Here is a 24,227-nt window from a genome sequence, read left to right as displayed (position 1 = left end):
CTGAGACCCAAAGGTTCCATAGCACTGGGCACAGACACCTGTCAGAGTTAATCAAGGAGCAATTTGAGGCGTCTTCAGGATTTAAACTACAGGACGGTAGTTACGCAAAGAGACTCTCGTGTCTCAGGCTCCAAAGTCCCAGGTTCCATTCCCCGCATCACCGTAAGCCAGAACTCTGAGCAGTGCTCTGGTAATTAACAAATAAATAAATTTAAATTACAACTCCCATGAACTCTAGCAGGTGAGCGCACCCCCCAGGGCGCTACTGGGAAATGTAGTTTTCTTCCCTAGCTCCCTTTCTGAGAGCAAGAGGAGGCTCTTCGGAGAAAACAGGTTGGAGGGGGGCGGGGCGACGAGCAATTCTCCTTCTTCATATATATATATATATATATATATATATATATATATATATATATATATATATACACATATATAGATATTTAAATGTTTTATATTTATCTATTTTCCCTTTTGTTGCCCTTGTTTTTTATTGTTGTAGCTATTATTGCTGCTGCTGCTGTTGTCATCGTTGATGGCTAGGACAGAGAGAAATGGAGAGAGGAGGGGCAGACAGAGAGGGGGAGAGAAAGACAGACACCTGCAGACCTGTTTCACCGATGGTGAAGCGACTCCCCTGCAGGTGGGCAGCCGGGGGCTCGAACCGGGATCCTTGTGCTTTGCACCATGTGCACTTAACACGCCCGACTCCCTCCTTTTTTTTTTTTTTTTTTTTAACTTAAAAGCAGACCTCCTTTCACACACCAGACCCAGGGTCCGAGCCATCCAGGCCTCCCCTGCCCCACCCTGTCCGCAACCTGGGTTTCCACCGTGGCCGAGGCCCCAGTACCGCAAAGGACTCGGAGCCGCACTGGGTGGTGGTGTGGGGGCCCTAAGGCGGCTGTCCGCCCAGGGTCGATGGGGAACCGCAGCCACCCGGAGGGCGGGTGGGGCCACTCACCGGGCTCTCGGTGGCGGGGTTCGCCTCCTTGGGCTCCCCCCGCTCCAGGGGAACCGCCAGGGCAGCGCGGAGCAGCAGCGGCGGCAGCAGGAGCAGGGCGGCACCGAGCCCCGCGGGAGGCATGGCGGCGTGCGGGCTGGCGGGGGCAGCAGACGCGGTCGGGTCGGTCCCCAGCGGCCTCCCGCGCTCCTCCCTCCAGTCCGGGCCCACGGCTGCAGCCTCCCTCCCTCCCTCCCTCCCTCGCACTTCCAAGAGCCCAGATCCAAAGCACCCCGCCCCCGGGACCCAGACCCGGAGCCTCGGCCTGGCCGCCCTCACACCCGGGACTCGGGGCTCCCCAGAGCAGCTTCTAGAATCAGGAATCTGGACGCGCACCCCGCCTGCACGCACCCCAAGGGGCAGGCCCCCAGCCCTCCTCTCGGCCCGGGATCTAGCGCTCGGCCCGTCCTTCCCCGGGGCCCCGGCTTTGCAGCCGTCTGGCGCCCGTCTCCCCAGGACCCCAAGTCGACGAGCCCCTCCCGCCCCCAAGCCCCCCCACCTTTCCTTCCCCGCAGCCAGGATCTTCCCGGGCTGGGACCCGGGCCGCGACCTCAGAGATTTCCCCCCAGGCCACGCCCACCGCGCCCACGCGGTGGTCACGCGTACCGCCTCCTGATTGGTCCGCACAGGCGCAGGCTCTCCATCAAGCCTGTAGCCCCGCCCCCGGGCATTTTTTTTCTGGAAAGTCACTTCTCTCTTTTTTTTTAATTTATTTTTTATTTAAGAAAGGATAAATGAACAAAACCATAGGGTAGGAGGGGTACAACTCCACACAATTCCCACCACCCAATCTCCATATCCCACCCCCTCCCCTGATAGCTTTCCCATTCTCCATCCCTCTGGGAGCATGGACCCAGGGTCATTGTGGGTTGCAGAAGGTGGAAGGTCTGGCTTCTGGAATTGCTTCCCCGCTGAACATGGACGTTGACTGGACGGTCCATACTCCCAGTCTGCCTCTCTCTTTCCCTAGTAGGGTGGGTCTCTGGGGAAGCGGAGCTCCAGGCCTCATTGGTGGGGACTTCAGTCCAGGGAAGCCTGGCCGGCATCCTGATGGTATCTGGAACCTGGTGGCTGAAAAGAAAGTTAACATACAAAGCCAAACAAATTGTTGAGCAAGTCTCTTCTCTTTTTCCTGACAGCCCAACCTCAGCTGTCTGCAGCAATTCAGGCCATGGCGTAGGTGCAAGGACCCACATAGTCAATGACTGCCACCTCTCCAGATTCAAAGGAGGTCTCGAAACTTTACATCAGGCTCAACCTGATGCTGTTAAGTGGCTACGGAAGAAGGGCAAATGCTAGAAGAAGAACTGATGTCTATATCATTGGGTCTCTTTAAGGAACATCCACATACCCTTCCAATTCAGAACCCCTCAAGGGACTTCCCTGCTGCTGCAGAGGCCAGGGGTCATTGTTTTGTGTGGACGTGGACTGTGAAGGGTGAGGCAGGTCCCTGTCAGAATTCCCCCTTCCTTTTAGCTCTATTTCTTCCCCTCCCTACTTCATAGAGACTAACAGATTTGGTTCCCAGAATGCAAAGAGGGTACTAGAAATGTTTAGAAATTGACTAAAGGCCATCGAGGTGCTAATCGTGACTGTAGAAACCTCTCCAGGCATAAGGGGAGGAGAGCAAGGGTTCTTCAGGGTTGAGTATTTGGGTGTCCAGAATCCTGATATATTTGGCAGGAGAGGGAACTGAACTGAACTTCTGATAATGAGAAAACTCAATCCAGATTGCTGGGTCCCTGGTAGGAGTAGGTGCCAGTATTTTGAGTCCCCTGGATCCAGGAGAAAATAGAAGTGTAAATGGCAAGAGTAGATAGCATAATGGTTCCTTAAAGAGACTCTCATGCCCAAGGCTCCAAAGTCCCAGGTTCAATCCCTCACAACACCATAAGCCAGAGCCGAGCAGTGCTCTGGTCAAAAATAATAAATAAATAGAAATTTAAGATCAGTGGTAGAAAGCAATGTCCATTATGGGATGTGAGATCTAGATTCTGACTTTATTATTTATTTATTTATTTATTTATTTATTGTCATTGCCTGGGCCTCACTGATCCAGCTTTTTCAGAGAGAGAAAGAGAGGGGGGGGGACCCCACAACACCGAAGCTTCCTCCAGTGAGTTGAGGTCAGACTGGAACGTGGGCCTTGTGCATGGCGAAACAGGAACACTCTCCCCTGAGCTAGCTGGCCGGCCCCTGACTCCTTCTCATTCTTGCTTCTCCAGAATGTCTCAGGAGAATGGCCAATGGAGTAAAAAGTGAGTGGGGGAAATGGAGGGGGGAAGATACATGAGGAACTCTAGTCATGCCCAAACTCTAGTCATCACTTTCTCAACACCACCAGCTTTGTAGGGAAGGGCTGGGAGTGGGGGGTAGACTTCGAGTTTCCAAAGGGAAAGAGAAGAGATGCTAGAGGCCTGGACTCCTTTGATGGGAGGGGCAGTGCTGGGGGAAGAGTCAGAACAGATGGAAAGTTTCTAATTCTGTGACATCACAAGTGCTCAGAATCCTCAGCTAGGCTGGGAGAAGGAGGGAGCTTTTGTGAAATCTAGGTTCCTGGCTTACTGTCACTTAAGCATGCATCTCTCTGTCAGGGCCCTGGGAGAGGAGCTGGCCTCCATGAGGATGCAGAAGCTGGAACAGCAGGTACTGTGCCCAGCAACCCTGCCAAGCCCAAGTCCCTCTCCGCCATACCTCCCCTGGGGTCCCAGCCCTAGGACTTTCCCTGGGACTCCTGGCCCTTCTTGGCTTCCCTGGAGCCTCAACTGCTGTGACCGGCAAATGAGAAACCAGGAATTCTGGATCCAAGAAGAAGACCGTGGTGGAGACACCAAAATGTCCCTTAGGAACAAGGGCTCCCTTGTTCCAGGGAAGACACGGTCCCTGGGTCATGTGGGAGGAGGGCCCTGGGCACCAGGTTTCCTGGGTCTGAGGGGAAGCTGAGCAGGTGAAGACTTGGCATCTAGGGGAAGAAGGGACTCTAGGCTTCCTCTTGTCCAAGGCCCTTCTTCACCCTGACCTTCCGGTCGGATTCCGGGTCCCGTTCCTGCAGCGGAGGCTGTTTGAGAAGAAGCAGCGGCGGAAGCGCCAAGAGCCCCTCATGGTTCAGGCCAATCCTGATGCTTCCCTGTGGCCCCGGCGACTTCGGTGGCGGGAGGATCGCCTCGTGGGGCACAGTGGTAACGATTTCCTAGAGTCTCGGTTCCTAACGCACTTAAGCCTGGATGGTGGTGGAGGGGGGAAGTCTTGGGGGAGGTACTTAAAAGAATTAAAGGGCGGGGGAAATAGCACAATGGTTATGCAAACAGACTTTCATGCCTGAGGCTCCGCAGTCCCAGGTTCACTCCCCCGCACCACCATAAGCCAGAGCTGAGCAGGGCTCTGGTGTTTCTCTGTGTGTTTCTCTCTCTGCATCTGTCACAAAAATAAAATGAATAAAATATTTTTTAAAAGAATTTGAATAAAAAAAAAAGAATTAAAAAGGAAGGGCCTGGGGGGGGGTCTTAGGGTGGAGATTTACTGAGAACTGGGCAAGGCAGAACCTTTGAGCTGGACCCAAGGAGGTCCTGGGTTTACAGATAACGCCAGCAAAGCACAGGGGAGAGGAGCAGTACAACAAGAGGGCAAAGCCCCAGAGTATATATAGCCCCAGGGGTGGAGCCAGAGAGTTTAGAACCAATCAGAGAGTGGAGTGGGCAGGGCCTGGGGAAGCGAGGGGCGATGCCATTGGCTACGACAAAGATCAAGAGGCGGGGCTTTTGAATGAAATGAGGTGCTGGACAGGACCCCGAAGCCCTAGTGGGATCACTTAAAACAAAGCCAGATGGTGTTGTGTTTATTTAAACCTTGTCATGGAGTTTGGGCTCTTGGTGGGTCTCAGGGAATGTGGGTCATCAGTGAGGAATGATTCTTGAAAGTCCTCTGGAAAGACAGATACGGGGAGCCGGGTGGTAGCACACTGGGTTAAGCGCACATGGCGAGAAGCTCAAGGATCCCGGTTCGAACCCCCAGCTTCCCACCTGCAAGGGGGTCGTTTCACAAGCGGTGGGTGAGCAGGTCTGCAGCTGTCTATCTTTCTCTCTCCCCTCTCTGTCTTCCCCTCCTTTCTCGATTTCTCTCTGTGCTATCCAACAACAACAATAACAACAGTGATAAACAACAAAGGCAACAAAAGGGAAAAAATAGCCTCCAGGAGCAGTGGATTCGTAGTGTAGGCATCAAGCCCCAGAGATAACCCTGGAGGCAAAATAAATAAGACACATCTATTTCTATTTGCTAGGACAGAGAGACATTCAGAGGGGTGGGGGAGATAGAGAGGGAGAGCAAAAGATAGACGCCAGTAGACCTGCTTCACCACTTGTGAAGCTTCCCCTCTGCAAGCAGGAACTGGAGGGGCCTGAACCCAGGTCCTTACAAATGGTAATGTGTACCCCCACCCAGTCCCTGAAAATATCTCATTATGGCAAAGGACTGGAGTTTGTAGACGGTGCTGATGAACTTTCCCGAATATTGTCCCAGCCCTCAGGAACCCTTACCTGCAAGAGAACGTGCCAGAGGCACATCTGAGTTCTCAGCCCCTCAGTTCCCTGGGCACCGTGAGCTGCGGTATTGATGGCAGTGGCGAGTGCGGGACTGTGGTGTCACGGATAGAATCAGGTAACTTGCATTCTTTGGACCACCCTGACACTAGAACAACACTCCCACTAGAATCCAGGAGTCTGGAATTTCAGTCCTGGCTCTTCAAAGGATCCAGTAGTTAAACCTCCCCACCCCCACCCCCACCCCCACCCCGCACCGGTCACGTGCTTCATCGCTCACACCAAGGAGGCGGTATGCTGTCCCTCCCACCCCTTACTTCAACACTCAGGAATCTGAATCTCCAGCACCTTCCTTCCCCAGCTCTTAGGAATTCCCGTCTCCAGTCCCCATCCCTATCCTGGCTACCAGAGAGTTCTGATTCAGAGTTGGAGGAAGTCTCTGTGGAGGATATTCCAACCTCTCCCTCTCATTATAAAGAGCGTCTGGGAATTCGTCGCAAGGGTTGGTCAGCCCATCATCAACTCGGTAATTTGAGGGACTGTTGGGTGGAATTTGTCCCCCTCTGGTCTATGTGGCAAATCGTGTTTTTTTTTATTATTATTATTTTGGTAACAGCCTTGAGATATATTTCATATAGTGGACAGCTCACCACTTGAGATTTTCAATTCCATGTCTTCTAATATATTTACAGAGACATACAGTCATCACAATTTAAGAACATGCTCCTCAAGGAAACTGTGTATGTTATATGTAGTTAGAGATTTATTTCATATGCAACCAATAGTGAAAAGTTCATGTGTATGTGTGAGAGAGACAGACAGACAGACAGACAAAAAGTCTGTGCCAGTCCTATGCTTTTGGTAGCTGCATTCTTTATATATATATATATATATTTATTTTCCCTTTTGTTGCCCTTGTTTTATTGTTGTAGTTATTATTGCTGTTATTGATGTCGTTGTAGTTGGATAGAACAGAGAGAAATGGAGAGAGGAGGGGAAGACAGAGACAGAGAGAGAAAGACAGACACCTGCAGACCTGCTTCACCGCCTGTGAAGCGACCCCCCTGCAGGTGGGGAGCCTGGGGCGTGAACCAGGATCCTTAGGCCGGTCCTTGTGCTTTGCGCCATGTTGGCTTAACCTGCTGTGCTCCCACCCGACTCCCTGTAGTTGCATTCTTTCCCCTGGTCTCATGCTCCTTCACAGGTGAATTCTCCTGTTGCCCCCCCCCCCATGCATACATGATTCAAATCAAACAAATTTCTTTTTCTTTTATGAGAGAGGACCAGAGCACCACTCTGGCACATGCAGTGCCAAGGACTGAACTTGTGGACTCATGCTTGACAGTCCAGTACTTTGCCCACTGTACCACATCCTGGCTCACATTTCCTTTTCTCTCTCTAATTATTGGATAGAGACAAAGAGGAAGTGAGAGGGAAAAGGGGAGAGAGAGAGAGAGAGACCTATAGCATGGCTTCACTGCTCCTGAAGCTTTGCCCTTGCAGGTGGGGCCACAGGGGTTATAACTCAAGATCATCATGGTAACATGTGCTCACAGCCGGGTGGGTGTCTCAGCACCCGGCACCCCTCTTCTTTAGATTTACCCATTCTGTCTCATACCTGAGGTTCTGAAGTCCCAGGTTCAATCAACATAGGCCAGAGATAGTCAGTGTTCTTAAACAAATAAGTAGACAAGAGAGGCCACTAGCTGCTCTCTGTTCTTGAACCCTGAGCGGTCACAGACTCTCAGTCACCGTAGGAACTACCTCACCCCACCCCACGCCCCTACTCCCATTTCCTGTGCACATGGAGAAGAGAGAGCTTCTGGCAGACGAGCCAAATAGGCGTCTGTGTACCAGATAGTACTAGGGACCTTGTTCCACTCCTGGGATCCAGGTGTCTTTGAGTTCAGTCTCCTAGTTCTCCTACTCCGTAGGTTCTAGTTCAGAGGATGAGCACGGACCCCAGGATATCAGAGGTGGCGATGAGGAGCTCAGTCCAGAACCAAAGCCTGGAGTGAATGGTGATGGAGGACCTGGAAACTTGGCTTCCAATAAGGTGGGAGATGGTTCAGCTAATCTGAGTATTAGCAAAGAGGAAGGTCTCATATCCTTGGCCTTTAGTGGGTGGTGCTAAAATTCTGCACCCCAAGCAGAGGTCCTTGTTACTAAGGGGTGAGCCCTGTTGCGTGTGTCATTTGCAAAGTCAGTCTAGAAGATTTGAATTGTGGGCAAAGACATTAAAATCCAGCCCACCGAAAGACAGCAAACTTTGAATAGGTTGAGGCAGTAGTCATGGGAAAGGACCAGTTGTGTGGCACTCATTCTTTTGTTTCTAATATTTGTTTGATCATAATAATTTATGACTTTTCCAGTGCACTGACCTGGCTTATGGTGCTGCTTGGGATTAAATCTGGGACTTTGCTGTCTCAGGCATAAAAATATTTTTGCATAATCACTATGGTATCTCCCCAGTCCTATTTATTTATTTCTTTAGAGAGAAAATCAGAGCATCACTCTGACACATGAGATGCCCGGGGTTCAAACTCCCAGGAACTTATGCTTGCGAGTCCAACTCTATCCACTGTACCACTTTCAGGGTCGTTAATTCTGTTATTATTTTTTAATCTTTATTCATGTAGTGGATAGAGACAGCCAGAAATCGAGAGAGAAGGGGGTTAATAGAGAGGCAGAGAGACAGAAAGATACATACAGCACTGCTTCGCCACTCACAAAGCTTTTTCCTTGCAGGTGGGAACCGGGGGCTAGAACCCGGGTCCTTGTGCAATGTAACATGCCCCCAGGTGTTAATTTTTAATTAATTAACTAATTAATTTTTAAAGCTAGAGGCAGAGCGAGAGCAAGAGGCAGGAAGGAGACCACAGCGCTGAAGCTTCTCCCAGTATGGCCCTATTCTGGTTTTAATAAAAGCACGACGTCAGGATAGCTCACTTGGATATGATATTTGCTTTGCCGTGTACGCTAGCTGGGTTCGAACCCGGATCCCCACCATACTGAAGGAAGAGTTGGTGCTTGTGGGTGCTTCCCCTATGTCTCTTTCAACCTGAAAAAGCTGACCTGCAGCGGTGAAGCCCTGGTGAGGACCGAGAAATAAAGAACACATAAACAAACAAACAAACAAACAAACAAATACGGGGCGACCTATTTGCCACGTTAGGTTTTGGAGACTGAATGAATGGGCTGGTTGGTACCCACCCCTGGATGAGTGGGCGTGGCTCCAGACGCAAGGTGCAGGCCAATCACGAGGCCCGGGCGAGACGTTGGGCCAATAGATGGAAAGCCTGGCCTGGAGGGGGCGGGACCCCGAGTGACGCTGACCCAGCAGTAGTTTACAAGGCCGGGCGGCATCAAAACCCAATTTGTCCTTAGAGCCAAGACACGGAAGAGAAGACGCCGCCGGAGCTGGAGTTCCCCGGGACCCACACACTCAGGGCGTCAGACGAAGAGGTGGCCCAGGCCGGCCAGGGCAACTCGAGCGGGAGCGAGGCGGGGAGCCCTCCGTCCTTGCCGGTGCGCAGCCCGGCCCCGCGGCTGGGCGAGGACATGGAGGCCTACGTGCTGCGGCCGGCGCAGCAGGGCTGCATGGTGCAGTGCCTCATCAACCGCAACAAGCGCGGCGTGGACAAGGGCATGTTCCCCTTCTACTACCTCTACCTGGAGGCCGCCGAAGGCCGCAAGGTGTGACGTGGCAGCCTGTGGCGTGCGCCCCTGTGGCAGGCGTCCCGTCCCGCCCCTGTGCCGTGAGAGATGGAAGGTCCCGCCTGAGTCCTGTCCTTGCTCCTTACTGAGCCTGGACCTGTCTTTTCCAACGCCAAGCCCTGTGCCGCAGAGAACCAGCCTCCTTCCCTTTTATCTTGTGAATGTTTTAAATCATCTTTATTTACTGGCTAGGGACAGAAATCGAGAGGGGGAGGGGGTGACAGAGAGGGAGAGAGACACCTGCAACCCTGCTTCACCACTCAAAAAAACTTTTCCCCCTACAGTTGGGGACTGCGGGATCGAACCCGGGTCCTTGCTCACTGTAACATGTGCACTCAACCAGGTGCGCGACCACCCGGCCCGGCTCCTTCTCTTTTCTAACTTATTTATTTATTCCCTGTTATTGCCCTTGTTTTTTTTTTATTGGAGTTATTATTGTTGCTGTTGATGATGATGTTAGAGAGAACAGACGGAAATGGAGAGAGGAGGGGAAGACAGAGAGGGGAAGAGACAGACAGACACCTGCAGACCTGCTTCACCGCCTGTGAGGCGACTCCCCTGCAGGTGGGGAGCCGGGGGATCGAACCGGGATTTTTTTTTTTTTTTTTTATCAGAGAACCGATCAACTCTGGTTTACGGTGGCGCGGGGGGTTGCATCTGGGAGTTTGGATCCTCAGGCATGAAAGTCTCTTTGCATAACCATTATGCTATCTACCCCGCACACTTTTCTACCTTTTTAATTTTTTTTTTTTTTTATCAGAGCACTACTTAGCTCTGACTTATGGTGGTGCGAGGGCCTGAACCCAGAACTTTGGAGCCTCATGCATGAGAGTCCCTGCCCCTAAACTCCTTTTCTTACAGAAGCCAGTGGCATAGACCCAATCCACTCCAGAAGCAAGTCCTTTCTAAAGATGGGAACCCCTCTTCTCCCTAACCCCTTCCCTCTGGAGATCTTTGCAGCTCCATAGCAACCCAAGCCCCGCCCCCATCAGGCCCCGCCCTCGTGGTTTAGTTTTGGGCGTCAAGCCACGCCCCCTCCTGCACCCTCCTCGGTGTGGTCCTGGCTGGCTATGCCAGAGACTTTCCCCTGTTCATAAGCCATTCTTGCTCTTCAGGGATGAAACACTTATCAAAGTCCTGCCTCAGTACATCAAGTGAGATTGCCCTAAAGTCCAGCTTAGGTCCCTGTCTGGGTCCAGTCTTGATCCCAGACCCAGTAGCCCCTTTCTTTTTTAAAATAATTATTTATGTTTTAAAACTTATTTATTCCCCTTTACCCTTGTTTTTATTGTTGTAATTATTGTTTTTGTTGTTATTGATGTCGTTGTTGGATAGGACAGAGAGAAATGGAGAGAGGAGGGGAAGACAGAGGGGGAGAGAAAGACAGACACCTGCAGACCTGCTTCACCGCCTGTGAAGCGACTCCCCTGCAGGTGGGAGCAAAGGGCTCAAACCGGGATCCTTACGCCGGTCCTTGAGCTTTGTGCCACGTGCGCTTAACCCGCTGCGCTACCGCCGCCTCCCAGCCCCTTTCTTTCTATGAGGAGAAGTTAAAATGCTAAGCTCCTCTTTAGCACCCCACTGGTGACTCCCTTCGGTGAGAACCACGTGTTTCTTTTTTTTTTTTTAACTTTATTTTATGTGATAGGACACAGTGAAATTGAGAGGAGAGGGGAAGTAGAGAGAGAGAGACACCTGCAGCCCTGCTTCACCACTCGTGAAGCTTCCCCCCTGCAAGGTGGGGACTAGAGGACTGAACCTGGGTCCTTCTGCATGGTAATACGTGAGCTTAATCAGGTGCACCACTAACTGGACCGCTAACTGGTGTTTCCTTATGTTTTTTTTTAACTTTAAAAATATTTATTCCCTTTTGTTGCCCTTGTTTTATTGTCGTAGTTATTATTGTTAGTTATTGATGTCGTTGTTGGATAGGACAGAGAGAAATGGGGAGAGAAGGGAAGACAGAGAAGGAGAGGGAAAGATACCTGCAGACCTGCTTTACCGCCCATGAAGGACTCCCCTGCAAGTGGGGAGCTGGGGGCTTGAACCGGGATCCTTACGCCCATCGTTGCTCATTGTGCCACATGTGCTTAACCCGCTGCGCTACCGCCCAACTCCTTCCTTAGTTTTTTTTTTTTTTTTTTACTATTTTATTGATTGATTGATGAGAGGCATAAGAAGAGAGAAAGAAAGAGCCAGACATCACTCTGGTACATGTGCTGCCAGGGATTGAACTCAGGATTGAGAGACCAACACTTCATCCACTGTGCCACTTCCTTATGTTTTAAAAACAAAACAGGGAGCTAAGTGCACGTGACACAAAGAGCAAGGACCGGCCTAAGGATCCCGGTTCCAACCCTCTGTTCCCCACCTGTAGAGGAGTCGCTTCACAGGCGGTGAAGCAGGTCTGCAGGTGTCTGACTTTCTCTCCCCCTCTCTGTCGTCCCCTCCTCTCTCCATTTCTCTCTGTCCTATCCAACAATGAAGACAGACAACAATAATAACTATAACAATAAAACAACAAGGACAGCAAAAAGGGAATAAATAAATACAAATATTAAAAATAAACAGAAAACCCCCAACAAAGTTTATATATTCATTTCATTTATTTATTTATTTTGGAAAGAGACAGAAACTCATAGTGGGGAGAGAAAGACCTGCAACCCTGATTCCCTACTCATGTGCCCCCACCCAGCCTACATATATTAATTTTATGAGAGGTCAGTGCGCCTCTCTGCTATATGCATTACCTGGACTCAAAGCCGAGGCCTCTGGCATTCCAGTCCTGCACTCTACCTCCCTGACCTCTCTTTATTTTTGGGAGTCCTAGTCCTACCCAGTCAGATACTGGAAATGGATCCTCACAGCACTATTCCTCCACCCGCAGCACTTCCTTCTGGCTGGGCGGAAGAGAAAAAAGAGCAAAACTTCTAATTACCTCATCTCCTTGGATCCCACAGACCTGTCTAGGGATGGAGAAAACTTTGTGGGCAAAGTCAGGTGGGCAGAGCCCGTGTGTGTGTGTGTGTGTGTGTGTGTGTGTGTGCGTGTGCGTGTGGGGGGGAGGATTGGGGAGTTTCCCAGCAGGCCAAGAAGTACAAGCTCCACCTACTAGGGGAGCCTTTTCTTCTTTCTCTCTCTCTTTCTTTCTTTCTAAGATTTTATGAGAAAGGTAGGAGAGAGAGAAAGAACCAGACATCGCTCTGGTACATGTGCTGCCGGAGATTGAACTCAGGACCTCGTGCTTTAGAGTCCAATGCTTTATCCACTGCGCCACCACCCGGACCACTTTTTTTATTCTTTTTCAATTAAAGATTTTTTTTTTTTAGAAATTACTCATGAAGAAGATAGGAAGAGAGAGAGAGAGAGAGAAAGAAAGAACTGGACATCACTCTGGTACATGTGCTGCTAGGGATCAAACTCAGGACCTCACACGAGAGTCCAGTGCTTTATCCATGGCACCACTTCCTGGGGGAACTTTTTCTCTTAGGACTGATTGGTTTTGTAGTTTGTTTTAATGATAACTGTGTGATGTGAGTTACACTGCTAATCCTAGTACTGTGTACAAAATGTTGTATCAATATACCGTATACCTCAGCCCCACACAGTGTTGTCTACCAACATTTTTAATGCATTTTTTAAAATGCTGCTGTTTATTTTTTTTTCCCAGAGCACTGCTCAACTCTGGCTTATGGTGGTGTGGGGGATTGAACCTGGGACTTTGGAGCCTCGAGTCTCTCTGCAGAACCATTATGTTAACCATTATGTTGCTTCCCTGAAAGCAATTTTTTTTTAAAAAAATATATTTACTTATTTACAAGGGAGAGAGAACTGGAGCATTATTCTAATGCATGTGATGCCAGGGGTTGAACTCAGAACCTCATGCTTGTGAACACAATGCTTTGTTCACTGTGACATCTACCCAAGTTTGTCAGTGTGGTTGGGCTTAGCACAGCTGAAGGCTTTGGAGCAGGGGCTGGTATTTAAGACATTTGACTTCTTGAGAGGCAAGGGGCTGGGGCTTCTACATGTCTGTGGGAAAAGAAGGCAAGAATGTGTGAGTTTCTATGCCCTACTGTGATGAATGCTTGTAAAGGAGCAAGACAGGAAGCTTAAAATCATGGTTAAAGAAAGAAGGGGCTGGGGGCTGGGTGGTAGCACACGGGGTCAAGCGCACATAGTATGAAGCGCAAGGAGCTGCACAAGGATCCTGCTTGGAGCCCCCAGCTCCCCGCCTGCTGCAGCATTGCCTCCCAAGTGGTGAAGCAGGTCTGCAGGTACCTTATCTATCTCCTACTCCTCTCTCAATTTCTCTCTGTCCTATCCAGTAAAAATGAAAAATGACTTCCAGGAGCAGTGGATTCGTAGTGTTGGCACCAAGCTCCATAACTCTGGAGGCAAAAAAGAACAGTAGATAAGGAACCAGAATATTCTATAGAGAATTTTAAAATTTATTTGCTCTTTTGTTGCCCTTGTTGTTTTAGTTATTATTATTGTTGTTACTGATGTCATTGTTGTTGGATAGGACAGAGATAAATGGAGAGAGGAGGGGAAGACAGAGAGGGGGAGAGAAAGACGGACACCTGCAGACCTGCTTCACCGCCTGTGAAGCGACTCCCCTGCAGGTGGGGAGCCGGGGGCTTGAACCGGGATCCTTCTGCTGGTCCTTGTGCTTCGCACCACGTGTGCTTAACCCGCTGCGCTACCGCCCAGCTCCCGAGAATTTTTGTTGTTGTTGTTAAAGTTACTTATTAATGATAAGAAACAGAATCAGAGAATCACCCTGGCATATGTGCTGCCATGGATGGCACTCAGGATCTCATACTTGCAAGTCCAGTGCTTTAGCTAATGTGCCTACCACCTCTTGACCTGTAGAGAATTGAAAGGAAGCACTGGTAAGGTGACACAGGAAAGCACTAAATGTACAGCAATAACAATGGCATTCTGGCCACTCCCTTCCTGGAGCAGATCCAATGTCTTGGGCACCAAGTTCACCATCTTCAACAATGGAGTGAATCCAGAGAGGAGGAATTTAATCTCAGAAGCAGCTCAGATCAGAGAAGAGCTGGGAGCGGTGTGTTACGTGAGTGACCCAGAGACCACAGGGCATGAAGTGGGATAGTGGGGGGAGAGGCGTGAGGCCAACGAGCGCATACTGCTCCTCAGGAGACCAATGTCTTGGGATTCCGAGGACCCCGGAAAATGACTGTGATTGTTCCGGAAATTGATGCCCAGAACCGGAGAATCAGTGTCCAGCCACAAAATGTGAGTCTGATATGGGATCAATGGGGTAGGGAGAGAAAAGGCCAGGGAAAAGGCCCTCCCAAGGGAAAAACAGGAAGTAACAGGTCACATATGGCCTGGCTAGGAGAATTAAAAAAAAAAAAAAGACTTATTATTTTAATATTTTTACTTTAAGGAGAGACATACAGAGAAAGACACAAGCACCAAAATACTGCTCAACTCTGGCTTATGGTTAGGCCTTAAAGTTTTTTTCGCATAACTATTATTACCATCTCCTCCTCCTTGGACATATTTATTTATTGGCGGGGGTGGGGGGGGAGGGAGAACCAGAGCGATACTCTGGGACACATGATGCTGGGGATGGAACCCAGGACCTCATGCTTGGGAGTCCAACACTTTATTTAGTGGGCCACCGTCAGGAGGATTTAGACATATTTGTGTCAGAGGAGAGCTAAGAGACAAACCATTCTGAGTGCAGAAGGGGAAATCCAGCCGGTGTGAGGTTAGTCATGCCCCTCATTCTTTTAATTTTTATTATTATTTATTTTTCCTTTTGTTGCCCTTGTTTTTTTATTGTTGTTGCGGTTATTATTGTCGTTGTTGTTGGATAGGACAGAGAGAAATGGAGAGAGGAGGGGAAGACAGAGAGGAGGAGAGAAAGACAGACCCCTGCAGACCTGCTTCACCGCCTGTGAAGCGACTCCCCTGCAGGTGGGGAGCCGGGGTTCGAACCCGGATCCTTATGCCGGTCCTTGTGCTTTGCGCCACCTGCGCTTAGCCCGCTGCGCTACCGCCGGGGGCCCCCATGCCCCTCATTCTTATTACTTCCAGGAACAGGAGTCTTTACTGAATCGTCTTCAAAGGGGGGCCCGCCAGGGGCTGGTCCTGCTGCAAAACAAAACCCCGTCTTGGAGCGACGAGAGCGGCGCCTATGTGCTCAATTTTCATGGTCGGGTCACTCGAGCCTCGGTCAAGAACTTTCAGATCGTGCAACCTAACGACTGTGAGCTCTGAGGCATCCCTTTACCGGGGCTAAGAGGGCGTAGGAGTGGATGAGGACTACATTTCCCACAAGCCCTTGAGCCTTTTCCTGGGCAGGTTCAACACTGTGCTGTTGCAAAGCCTTTCGGGAAATGTAGTTCTCCCGTGAGTTTAGGCGGTGAACTGGGGATGGGGAGGGCGCCTCCTTGTAAAGTTCGGGAAAGGAGATCCTGATTTCCTCTTCAGCGGACTGCCTGGTGCTCCAGTTCGGCCGCGTGGCCCCAGACACGTTCACCATGGACTTCAGCTACCCGCTTTGCCCTCTCCAGGCCTTTGCTATCTGCTTGTCCAGTTTTGATGGGAAGTTGGCATGTGAGTAATGCAATGAAAAGTAATACTGTCATCAGCTTCTGAGCCTCCTCATTGGGGACAAAGGGCCAGGTATGGCTTCTTTCGCACCATCTTACTAATGACCAAGTGTCTGTGTGTGGGAGAGGTGGGGTGGGGGGGGTGGATGGAGTCAGCCCTGCGCTCTAGGGAATAGGATGTTCATTTGCTCTTCAGAGTCTCACCGTCCATCATGGGAAGAACTTGGGTTTTTTTTTTTTTTCCTCCTTTATTTATTTAATTTATTTTGCCTCCAGGGTTATCGCTGGGGCTCGGTGCCTGCACTACAAATCCACTACTTCTGGAGGCTATTTTTTTCACTTTTGTTGCCCTTGTTGTTTATCGTTATTGCTGACATCATTGTTGCATAAGACAGAGAAATGGAGAGAGGAGGGGAAGACAGAGGGGGAGAGACAGACAGACACCTGCAGACCTGCTTCACCGCCTGTGCCTGTGAGGCGACTCCCCTGCAGGTGGGGAGCCGGGGGCTCGAACCGGGATCCTTACTCTGGTCCTTGTGCTTTGTGCCACGTGCGCTTAACCCGCTGCGCCACCGCCCAGCCCCTCCCTGTTTGTTTATTAAAGACTGAGACCTCCCGCCTAGGAGGTTGTACAGTGGCTAGAGCACTGGACTTGCGAGCATGAAGTCCTGAGTTGGATTTTTGACATTGCATGTGCCAGAGTGTTACTCTGGTTATATCTGACTTATAAATTCATTTTGGGCTGAGGAGACAGCATAGTGGTTCTGCAAAAGATTTTCTTGCCTGAGACTCTGAGGTCCCAGGTTCAATCCTCAGCACCACCATAAACCAGACCTGAGCAGGGCTGTGGTCCTTCTGTGTCTTCCTCTCTGCATCTCTATCATTAAAATATATTTAAAAAATTACTATTAAAATTTATTTTTGCACAACCCTTACACTCTCTCTCCAGCCTCAGGCATTTTTTCCCCCTCCTTCCCAGAACACTGATCAGTTCTGGCTTATGGTGGTACGCAGGATTGAACCTGGGACCTTGGAACCTCAGGCATGACAGTCTGTTTGCATAACCATTATGCTATCTGCCCCTGCCTGGCATATTAAAAAAATTATTTATTTACTTATTTTACCTTTTGTGGTCCTTGTTTTATTGTTGTAGTTATTATTTGTTGTTGTTGTTGGATAGGACAGAGAGAAATGGAGAGAGGAGGGGAAGACAGAGAGGGGGAGAGAAAGACAGACACCTGCAGACCTGCTTCACCACCTGTGAAGTGACTCCCCTGCAGGGGGGGGGGGGAGCCGGGGGCTTGAACCAGGATCCTTACACCCGTCCTTGCACTTTGTGGCATGTGTGCTTAACCCGCTGTGCTACCGACCGACTCCGGGCCTTTTTATTTTTTAAACATTTTATTTATTAAGTTAATGAGAGAGATCAGATATAGAGAGGCCGGATCACTGCTCAGCTCTCATTTATGGTAGTGCTAGGGACAGAACCTGGTCCCTTGTGAAGTCTCCGGCATGACAGTGTTTTTGCACATCGTTTGTGCTATCTCCCTAGCCCTCAAGCATTGTTTTAGATGTGTGCTCCTGTAAGACCTTCCAATCCCAATTTCATGAAGTGTGTGCATGTTAGTCCCCTCTTACAGATTAAAAAAACAAACAAACAAAAAAACATCAAATCTGTTGGCAAGGGCCTTATAATATAACTGAGAGCCTGGAATTCACCAGTCAGTCCCTTTGGGGAATAGAAGTATCCTGAGTTGAACACAGTTTAGGCCGAGGCCAAAGAAGTACATCAAAAAGGCTTCACAGGAGGAGGTGCAGAGGGGCGATGGGTGGCCGCAGCTCCCCCAGCTGGGGAGGCTCTGACTTCTGCTCCCTAGCACAGCAGGGGGACCCCCAGGATGTTGATCCCCTCAGCACAGTTACGCCCAGGGACACGGCTCACTACAAACCGAAAGGCTTTATTTTATTTCCTCATAGAAACAACACTTAAATAAATCAATAAATAAAACAGGAAGACACTTGATCCTAACCACGCCTCCCACTGAGGTCCACGCAGGGGGATGAGGAGGGAGAGGCTGTGGCCTGGACGGAGGGCAAGGTCTGAGCCGCAGGTAGGTTGGTGAGGCGGGCCCAGGCGCGGGCTCTGGCCTCAGGGGTGAGGCAGGGGCCCAGCTCCTCCTGGGCCTGGGCGATACGGCGGGCAAAGCGGCTGCGATCCCGGGCCATCTGCTCCCAGGGCCCCCGGCGGGCAGCCTGGGCTGGGCCGGCCCACACAGCCAGGATGTGCACGGAGACCTCTTCAGAGAAGCGCACCTGGAGACGGGCAAAACCAGAGGGAAACCAGTTACAGGGCTGGCAGACAGCTCACCCACTAGCGCACGTCTCACTATGTGCAAGGCCCTGGGTTCAAGCCTCAAGCCTCAGCGTCACATGGGAGCCACCGACAGCTGGGGGTTGGGGGCTCTATGGGGGTTGGGGGCTCTATGCATGGGGAACAGTGCTGTGGTGTCCCTCTCCAGTTCTGAAATGAACGAAAGTCAGCCTGGGGACAGTGGAATCAGGAGTGCGCCAGGCCCCTAAGCCACAAGCACATTCGGAAATAAACCAGGAGCAAGACTGTCACATAAAAACTTTTTTTTTTTTTTTTTTGCACTGGGCTGGGAGGTAGTGTAGTGACTAGAGTGGCTGGTCTATGATATGAGGTTCCAAGCCTGATTCCCGGCATCAGATGTGCCAGAGAGATGCTATGGGGTTCTCTCTATCATAAGCAAATAATAAAATGTTGCCAATCCTGCTGTCATCTGACAGGCACTCAGCTGATCCCTCACGTGCTGCCTGATTCCCCCGACTCACCCAGAGCCCTGGCGGTTTCCTGGGCCTCACAAGAGCCAGACTGCTGCCTCTGTCCACTGGGGCCTCTTGCAGAGGATTGCACTGCAGTGAGCACAGCCCTCCCCATGGAGCTCACCCGCAACCCTGTGCAACCTGGGGGGGGGCAGGCTTCGGCTCCCAGTCCCCCGCCCCTCCCTCTCAAAGACCAGAGCTCTCAGGGCCCGGGAAAACAGCTCACTTAGTGCACCACCCAGGTTCGAGCCCGGCCCCCACCGCACCGAAGCTTCCTTTTCCCTCTCTGCCTCTCTTTGAAAAGATAAACCGGGCAGGGGTAGATAGCATAATGGTTATGCAAAGACACTCTCATGCCTGAGGCTCTAAAGTCCCAGGTTCAATCCCCTGCACTACCATAAGCCAGAGCTGAGCAGTGCTCTGGTAAAAAATAAATAAAATAAAATAAAGAAAAAACGGAAAAGATAAACTGTGGTCCAGCAGGTGGCGCAGTGATAAAGCTTTAGACTCTCAGGCATGAGGTCCCGAGTTCAATCCCCGACAGCACATGTGCCAGAGTGACGTCTGGTTCTTTCTCTTTCCTCCTATATTTCTCATAAATAAATAATATCTTAAAAAAAAAAAAGGGAGTCGGGCTGTAGCGCAGCGGGTTAAGCGCAGGTGGCGCAAAGCACAAGGACCGGCATAAGGATCCTGGTTTGAACCCCGGCTCCCCACCTGCAGGGGAGTCGCCTCACAGGCGGTGAAGCAGGTCTGCAGGTGTCTGTCTTTCTCTCCTCCTCTCTGTCTTCCCCTCCTCTCTCCATTTCTCTCTGTCCTATCCAACAACGACAACAACAATAATAACTACAACAATAAAACAACAAGGGCAACAAAAGGGAATAAATAAAATAAATTTAAATAAATAAATAAAATAAACCATCAGAGATCTCGGAGCCCCAGGGGGCTGCTTATGCCGGCAGAGCAAAGCACACTCCAGTCTCCCTCCACAAAATAACGCGTCGGCCCTCAGCACCTACCTTTCTGCCCTGGGGTGGAGTCCCAGGATCTGGAAGCTGGCTGGGGGGTTCTGCACTCTTGAGGCGGCGCTGTAGCCGGTGGGGCAGCCGGGGAGGAGAGCAGGAGGGTGGTGGCCTCTCGCCTGGTAAGTAGATGGCCACTCGGAAGGGGCGGCGCTCAGCCGCTTCCCTCCCCTCGAACTCAGCTCCACGTCCACCCGCCGTCCAGCCTCTGAGTGGGGCGCTCTGGGTCTGGAGGGTGGTCCTTGCCCCAGAGGTGGCGGCTGCTGAGTGACCGTGATCTTCGTCTTCACTGTCCTCCTCCATGTCGTCCCTGGGCCGGTACACCCAGGCCCTCAAGAAGGCAGAAGAGAGCCCCTCAGCTTCTCCCTCTCCTTCAGATGCTCCCCAGTCACTCTCCTCCTCCTCCTCCTCCTCCTCCTCCGTGTCCTCGCCCGGCCGGTACACCCAGGCCTGCAGGAAAGCACTTGTCTTGGGAACCAAAGAAGGTTCCTCAGCTGCTTCCCAGTCACCGTCTTCCTCCTCTTCTGTGGCTTCTGCGTCCTCTCCCGGCTGGTACGCCCAGCCCCTCATGAAAGTCTTGGGGGGGATAGGAGAGAGGCCCTCAGCCTCCTCCTCCTCCTCCTCAGCTGCTCCCCAGTCACTGTCCTCGGACTCCTCCATGTGCTCGCCTGGCTGGCACAGGCAGCCTGCCTCTTCTCCGGCTCCCTCGGCCACTGTGCTCTCCCCGGATGGAAGATGCCGGCTCAGGGAGAATGCCGAGTGTGGCTCTGGGTCAGCTTCTCCTTTCTGGGTGTTTCTGTTATTCTCCCTGCTGGACATGTTTCCCGAACAACACTTCCCGGCCCCAGGGTGGCAGCCTGGAGATGCAGGGAGAGTGGCAGTCCCTTCCGTGCCTTCTGGACGCTTCCTTCTACTTTCTTCCTCCGTGGCTCCATCCTCACCCTCCACCGGGTCAGACACCCGAGCTCTGGGCTGGGATCCTGGAGTGAAGGGACAAGCTGGTGTCGTGCTGGCTTCTTCTGTCACAGCTTTCCTGCCTTCCTCCTCTTCCTGTCCCCTGGGGACAGCGTCCTGCAAGATCGCTTCTTTATCTTCAGCCATTCCTCCCGCAGACGTCTCCTCCCCGGGTCCTTCATAGAAGGTTCTTCTCAGAGGGCTGGGAGACAGGGGAGCAGGTTGGCCCCCCAGAAAGCCACTTCCCTGCTCTCTGGAGCCCCTGGCTTCTGCCTCCCCACCACAGTTATTCCAGCTGCTGTCACCGTCGTCATCATCATCATCAGAGACTCTCCAAACTTCAAGAGAACTGTTGGCTTGGAGGTCAAGGTGGGTCCCCCAGAATATTCCTTCATCCTTAAGAGTTGTCTCTCTGTCTCCTGTCTCCCCTGCAAGGTGCCTGCCCCAGGGGGCATGGTGGCCGGCCAGCGAAGCCGCAGCCGCTCCTCCACCTGCTCCAGGTCCGGCGTCCGGCCCCCTCAGGCGGCTCCAGGTCCGGCTCAGAAGGCCCATCAGTGGGTGCAGGAGGAAGAAGGAGTGCACGTCCCTCCAGAGAGGGGAGTGCTGGGATGCCTGGCCGGGGGCCATCTCTCTGAGCTGGGCGGGAGAGAAAGAGAAAATAGGAAAATAAACGTGAGAAGCCAATTAGGGGCCAGGGCACCAGGGGCTGACGGTGAGTCACAGCCGCGGAAATAGTAACATTGTGAGTAACGCTGTGAGTAACACTGAGTCTCATGCTGAGACTGGAGGTTCCACATTCCTACTGGTTCCCGGCCACGCCCATCTCGGTCCCTCTGAGCCCCTCTCTTTCTCTAGATTGTCCATCTTCTTTTTAAAAAGATTTTTAAAAAAATATTTCTTTCTTTATTCCTTTTTGTTGCCCTTGTTGTTTTATTGTTGTAGTTATTATTATTGTTGTTACTGGTGTCGTCATTGTCGGATAGGACAGAGAGAAATGGAGAGAGGAGGGGAGACAGAGAGGGGGAGAGACAGACAGACACCTGCAGACCTGCTTCACCGCCTTTGAATCGACGCCCCTGCAGGTGGGGAGTCGGGGGCTCGAACCGGGATCCTGACGCCGGTCCTTGTGCTTTGCACCACCTGCACTTAACCCGCTGCGCTACCGCCAGACTCCCTGATTTTTCTTTTCTTTTCTTTTTTCTTTTCTCTTCTCTGCGAGAGGGGCTGGAGCACTGCTCAGCTCTGGCATGGGCGGCGTCGAGCTCCACACCGGTGCTCCTGGGGCCCCGGGGACACTGAGCCCCGTGCAGCGATCGGTCGGTCCTGCCCTGCAAGACCCGGGGGCCCCTATTTCTCTCCTTCCTCGGACCCAAGAGCCCAAGGCCCGAGGTCACCGGCTCTTCTCTGCTTGTTTCCCTGCAGGACAACGTCCAGATGTCCCTCCAGACTCTGCTTTTGCAGATGCCTCCCCTCCTCCTCCCAAAGCCTCGGCCCCGTTGCCGACATTTCAGGACCCATCAGAGCCGAGCTCCCCCCACCCCCACCAATTCCTGACCCGGAAGGAGTGTGGCCCTTGCTCTGACCCCTGTCCCCCCCGCCCCCCCAGCCCGGGCCTCCGCTCACCGGCTCTAGGCTGTGCGTCACCCCGGGGGCAGGAGCGCCGGCTCGGGCTGCCACAAGCGGTCGCGGGTTGGGCTCCGGACGGTTCGGGGAGCCGGCGCGGTCATCTCCTCGGGCGTCGGGCTCGGGGACTCACGGCGTCACCGGAGGCTGCTAGCGCTGTCGCGACAAAGGCACGCGGGACCGAGCTGAGACAGACATGAAAACACACTGGCGGCGGCGGAGGAACTGTCAGGTGAACGGCCCCGCCCGCCGCGTTTATAAGGCGACGCCGGGGCGTGCTGACGTCACGCGAAAAGGCGGGGCGAAGGGGCGAAACGGCGCGTGAGTGGGAAAGAGGAGCGGAAGCTGGGAAATCTCGCAGAAAATCCAGAGTGACGTCACTCCCCGGAGATTCCCACCGTGACCACGCCCCGCAGCAGGCGCGCTGTCAATCAACAGAGGGAGTTGGTGGTCGCAGCCAGTAGGAGGACTAAAGAGTTCTTTTTTTTTAAAAAAAATATTATTTGGGGGAGTCGGGCGGTGGCGCAGCGGGTTAAGCGCAGGTGGCGCTAAGTGCAACGACCGGTGGAAGGATCCCGGTTCGAGCCCCCGGCTCCCCACCTGCAGGGGAGTCACTTCACAAGTGGTGAAACAGGTCTGCAGGTGTCTTTCTCTTCCCCTCCTCTCTCCATTTCTCTGTCCTATCCGACGACAACAATAATAACTACAAAGGGGAATAAATATTTTAAAAACTATTATCTTTTGTTATTATTGTTATTTTACTAGAGCACTACTTAGGTCTAGTTCATGGTGGTGCGGGGATTGAACTTGGGACTTCGAAGCCTCAGGCATGAGAGTCTCTTTGCATAACCACTATGCTACCTAACCCCACGCTATTATCCTTATTTATTGCATAGAGACAGCCAGATATTAAGGGGGAGATAAAAAGGGGGAGAGAGAGAGACAACTGCTAACTTACTTCACCACTTGCAAAGATTTCCCCCTGCAGGTGGGGACAAAGGGCGCGAACTTTTGCGTATTGTAATGCGTGTGCTCGACCAGGTACGCCACCACTTGGCCCATGTCTATATATCTGTATACCTATATATACAGAGAGAGAAAGAGAAACACCTAGGAGGTCGGGCTGTAGCGCAGCGGGTTAAGTGCACATGGCACCAATCGCAAGGACGGGTGTAAGGATCCCGGTTCAAGTCTCTGACTCCCTACCTGCAGGGGGGTCAATTTACCAGCGATGAAGTGGGTCTGCAGGTGTCTGTCTTTCTCTCTCCCTCTCTGTCTTCCCCTCCTCTCTGGATTTCTCTCTGTCCTATCCAACAACAGCTATGATGTGTACATTTAACAAGGGCAACAAAATGGGGGAAATGGCCTCCAGGAGCAGTGGATTCACAGTGCAGGTACTGAACCCCAGTGATAACCCTGGAGGAAAAAAAAATGACATGGTAACCTGCATCTCAACTAACTGGGTGGCACTGGCCCCACTGCTTTCTTAGTTCCTGGCACTTAGTGCTCTAGAAACAAGTTTAAATCCCTGACATCTGGCATCACATATCATCACATATGCCGGAGTGATGAAGTTCTGGTTCTCTACTATTAGTAGTTAAGAAATCTTCAGGGAGTCGGGCGGTAGCGCAGCGGGTTAAGCGCACTTGGCGCAAAGCGCAAGGACCAGCGTAAGGATCCCGGTTTGGGCCCCCAGCTCCCCACCTGCAGGCTCTCAACTTCCTGTTTTGTTTTTAAAACATAAGGAAGTGGTCCCGGAGGTGGCACAGTGGATAAAATGTTGTTCTCTCAATCCTGAGTTCAATCCCTGGCAGCACATGTACCAGAGTGATGTTTGGCTCTTTCTCTCTCTCTCTTCTTATGCCTCTCATCAATAAATAAATAAAATGTTCAAAAAAAAAAAAAAAGCATAAGGAGGGAGTCGGCAGTAGCACAGCGG

The 24,227-nt window shown here is 51.6% G+C and overlaps 3 protein-coding genes across 6 annotated transcripts in view; 1 reads left to right on the top strand and 2 right to left on the bottom strand.

Annotated features, from left to right (window-relative positions):
- NUCB1 (nucleobindin 1) overlaps positions 1 to 1,574 on the bottom strand; it is a 32,740-nt gene extending 31,166 nt beyond the window's left edge. Inside the window, exons 1-2 of the mRNA XM_007535968.3 lie at positions 1,497 to 1,574; positions 959 to 1,094 (exon numbers count right to left, since the gene is read on the bottom strand). Coding sequence (XP_007536030.1) covers positions 959 to 1,081 — 123 coding nt within the window. The 5' untranslated portion in view covers positions 1,082 to 1,094; positions 1,497 to 1,574. The remainder of the gene's footprint in view (positions 1 to 958; positions 1,095 to 1,496) is intronic.
- Positions 1,575 to 3,223: 1,649 nt separating this feature from the next.
- On the top strand, positions 3,224 to 16,705 carry TULP2 (TUB like protein 2). 4 transcript variants are annotated; one of them, XM_060174102.1, is made up of 12 exons: positions 3,224 to 3,255; positions 3,592 to 3,643; positions 4,050 to 4,176; positions 5,516 to 5,653; positions 5,897 to 6,061; positions 7,470 to 7,591; positions 8,923 to 9,231; positions 12,140 to 12,252; positions 14,221 to 14,335; positions 14,419 to 14,517; positions 15,328 to 15,499; positions 15,724 to 16,705. In XM_060174102.1, the coding sequence occupies exons 1-12, from the start codon at positions 3,224 to 3,226 to the stop codon at positions 15,855 to 15,857; spliced, it is 1,578 nt and encodes a 525-aa protein (XP_060030085.1). In that variant the 3' UTR covers positions 15,858 to 16,705. The 4 variants fall into 4 exon arrangements, with proteins under 4 accessions (XP_060030085.1, XP_060030091.1, XP_060030095.1 ...); XM_060174108.1 differs by having other exon boundaries at positions 3,226 to 3,255; positions 3,999 to 4,176; XM_060174096.1 differs by lacking the exon at positions 3,224 to 3,255 and having other exon boundaries at positions 3,526 to 3,643; positions 3,999 to 4,176.
- A 1,079-nt stretch (positions 16,706 to 17,784) lies between these two features.
- On the bottom strand, positions 17,785 to 22,501 carry PPP1R15A (protein phosphatase 1 regulatory subunit 15A). Its single transcript, XM_007535988.3, has 3 exons — positions 22,289 to 22,501; positions 19,709 to 21,301; positions 17,785 to 18,158 (listed from the first exon to the last, which is right to left on the bottom strand). The coding sequence occupies exons 2-3, from the start codon at positions 21,290 to 21,292 to the stop codon at positions 17,871 to 17,873; spliced, it is 1,872 nt and encodes a 623-aa protein (XP_007536050.2). The 5' UTR covers positions 21,293 to 21,301; positions 22,289 to 22,501; the 3' UTR covers positions 17,785 to 17,870.
- Positions 22,502 to 24,227: the final 1,726 nt, after the last annotated feature.

The sequence above is a fragment of the Erinaceus europaeus genome, chromosome 2 (assembly GCF_950295315.1).
Source record: "Erinaceus europaeus chromosome 2, mEriEur2.1, whole genome shotgun sequence".
Taxonomy (NCBI): Eukaryota; Metazoa; Chordata; class Mammalia; order Eulipotyphla; family Erinaceidae; genus Erinaceus; species Erinaceus europaeus.
The sequence above is the reverse complement of the archived record's forward strand: the minus strand, read 5'-3'. Positions and strand labels throughout refer to the sequence as shown.

Bases quoted from the DNA above. Each gene is read 5' to 3' on its own strand.
- TULP2 (XM_060174096.1), top strand. From the start codon at position 3,575: ATGCATCTCTCTGTCAGGGCCCTGGGAGAGGAGCTGGCCTCCATGAGG. The intron at 12,253-14,220 runs GTGGGCAGAGCC...TTCCTGGAGCAG, and splicing joins AACTTTGTGGGCAAAGTCAG to ATCCAATGTCTTGGGCACCA. The intron at 15,500-15,723 runs GTGAGCTCTGAG...TTTCCTCTTCAG, and splicing joins GATCGTGCAACCTAACGACT to CGGACTGCCTGGTGCTCCAG.
- PPP1R15A (XM_007535988.3), bottom strand. From the start codon at position 21,292: ATGGCCCCCGGCCAGGCATCCCAGCACTCCCCTCTCTGGAGGGACGTG. The intron at 18,159-19,708 runs GTAGGTGCTGAG...GCCCGTCTCCAG, and splicing joins CTCCACCCCAGGGCAGAAAG to GTGCGCTTCTCTGAAGAGGT.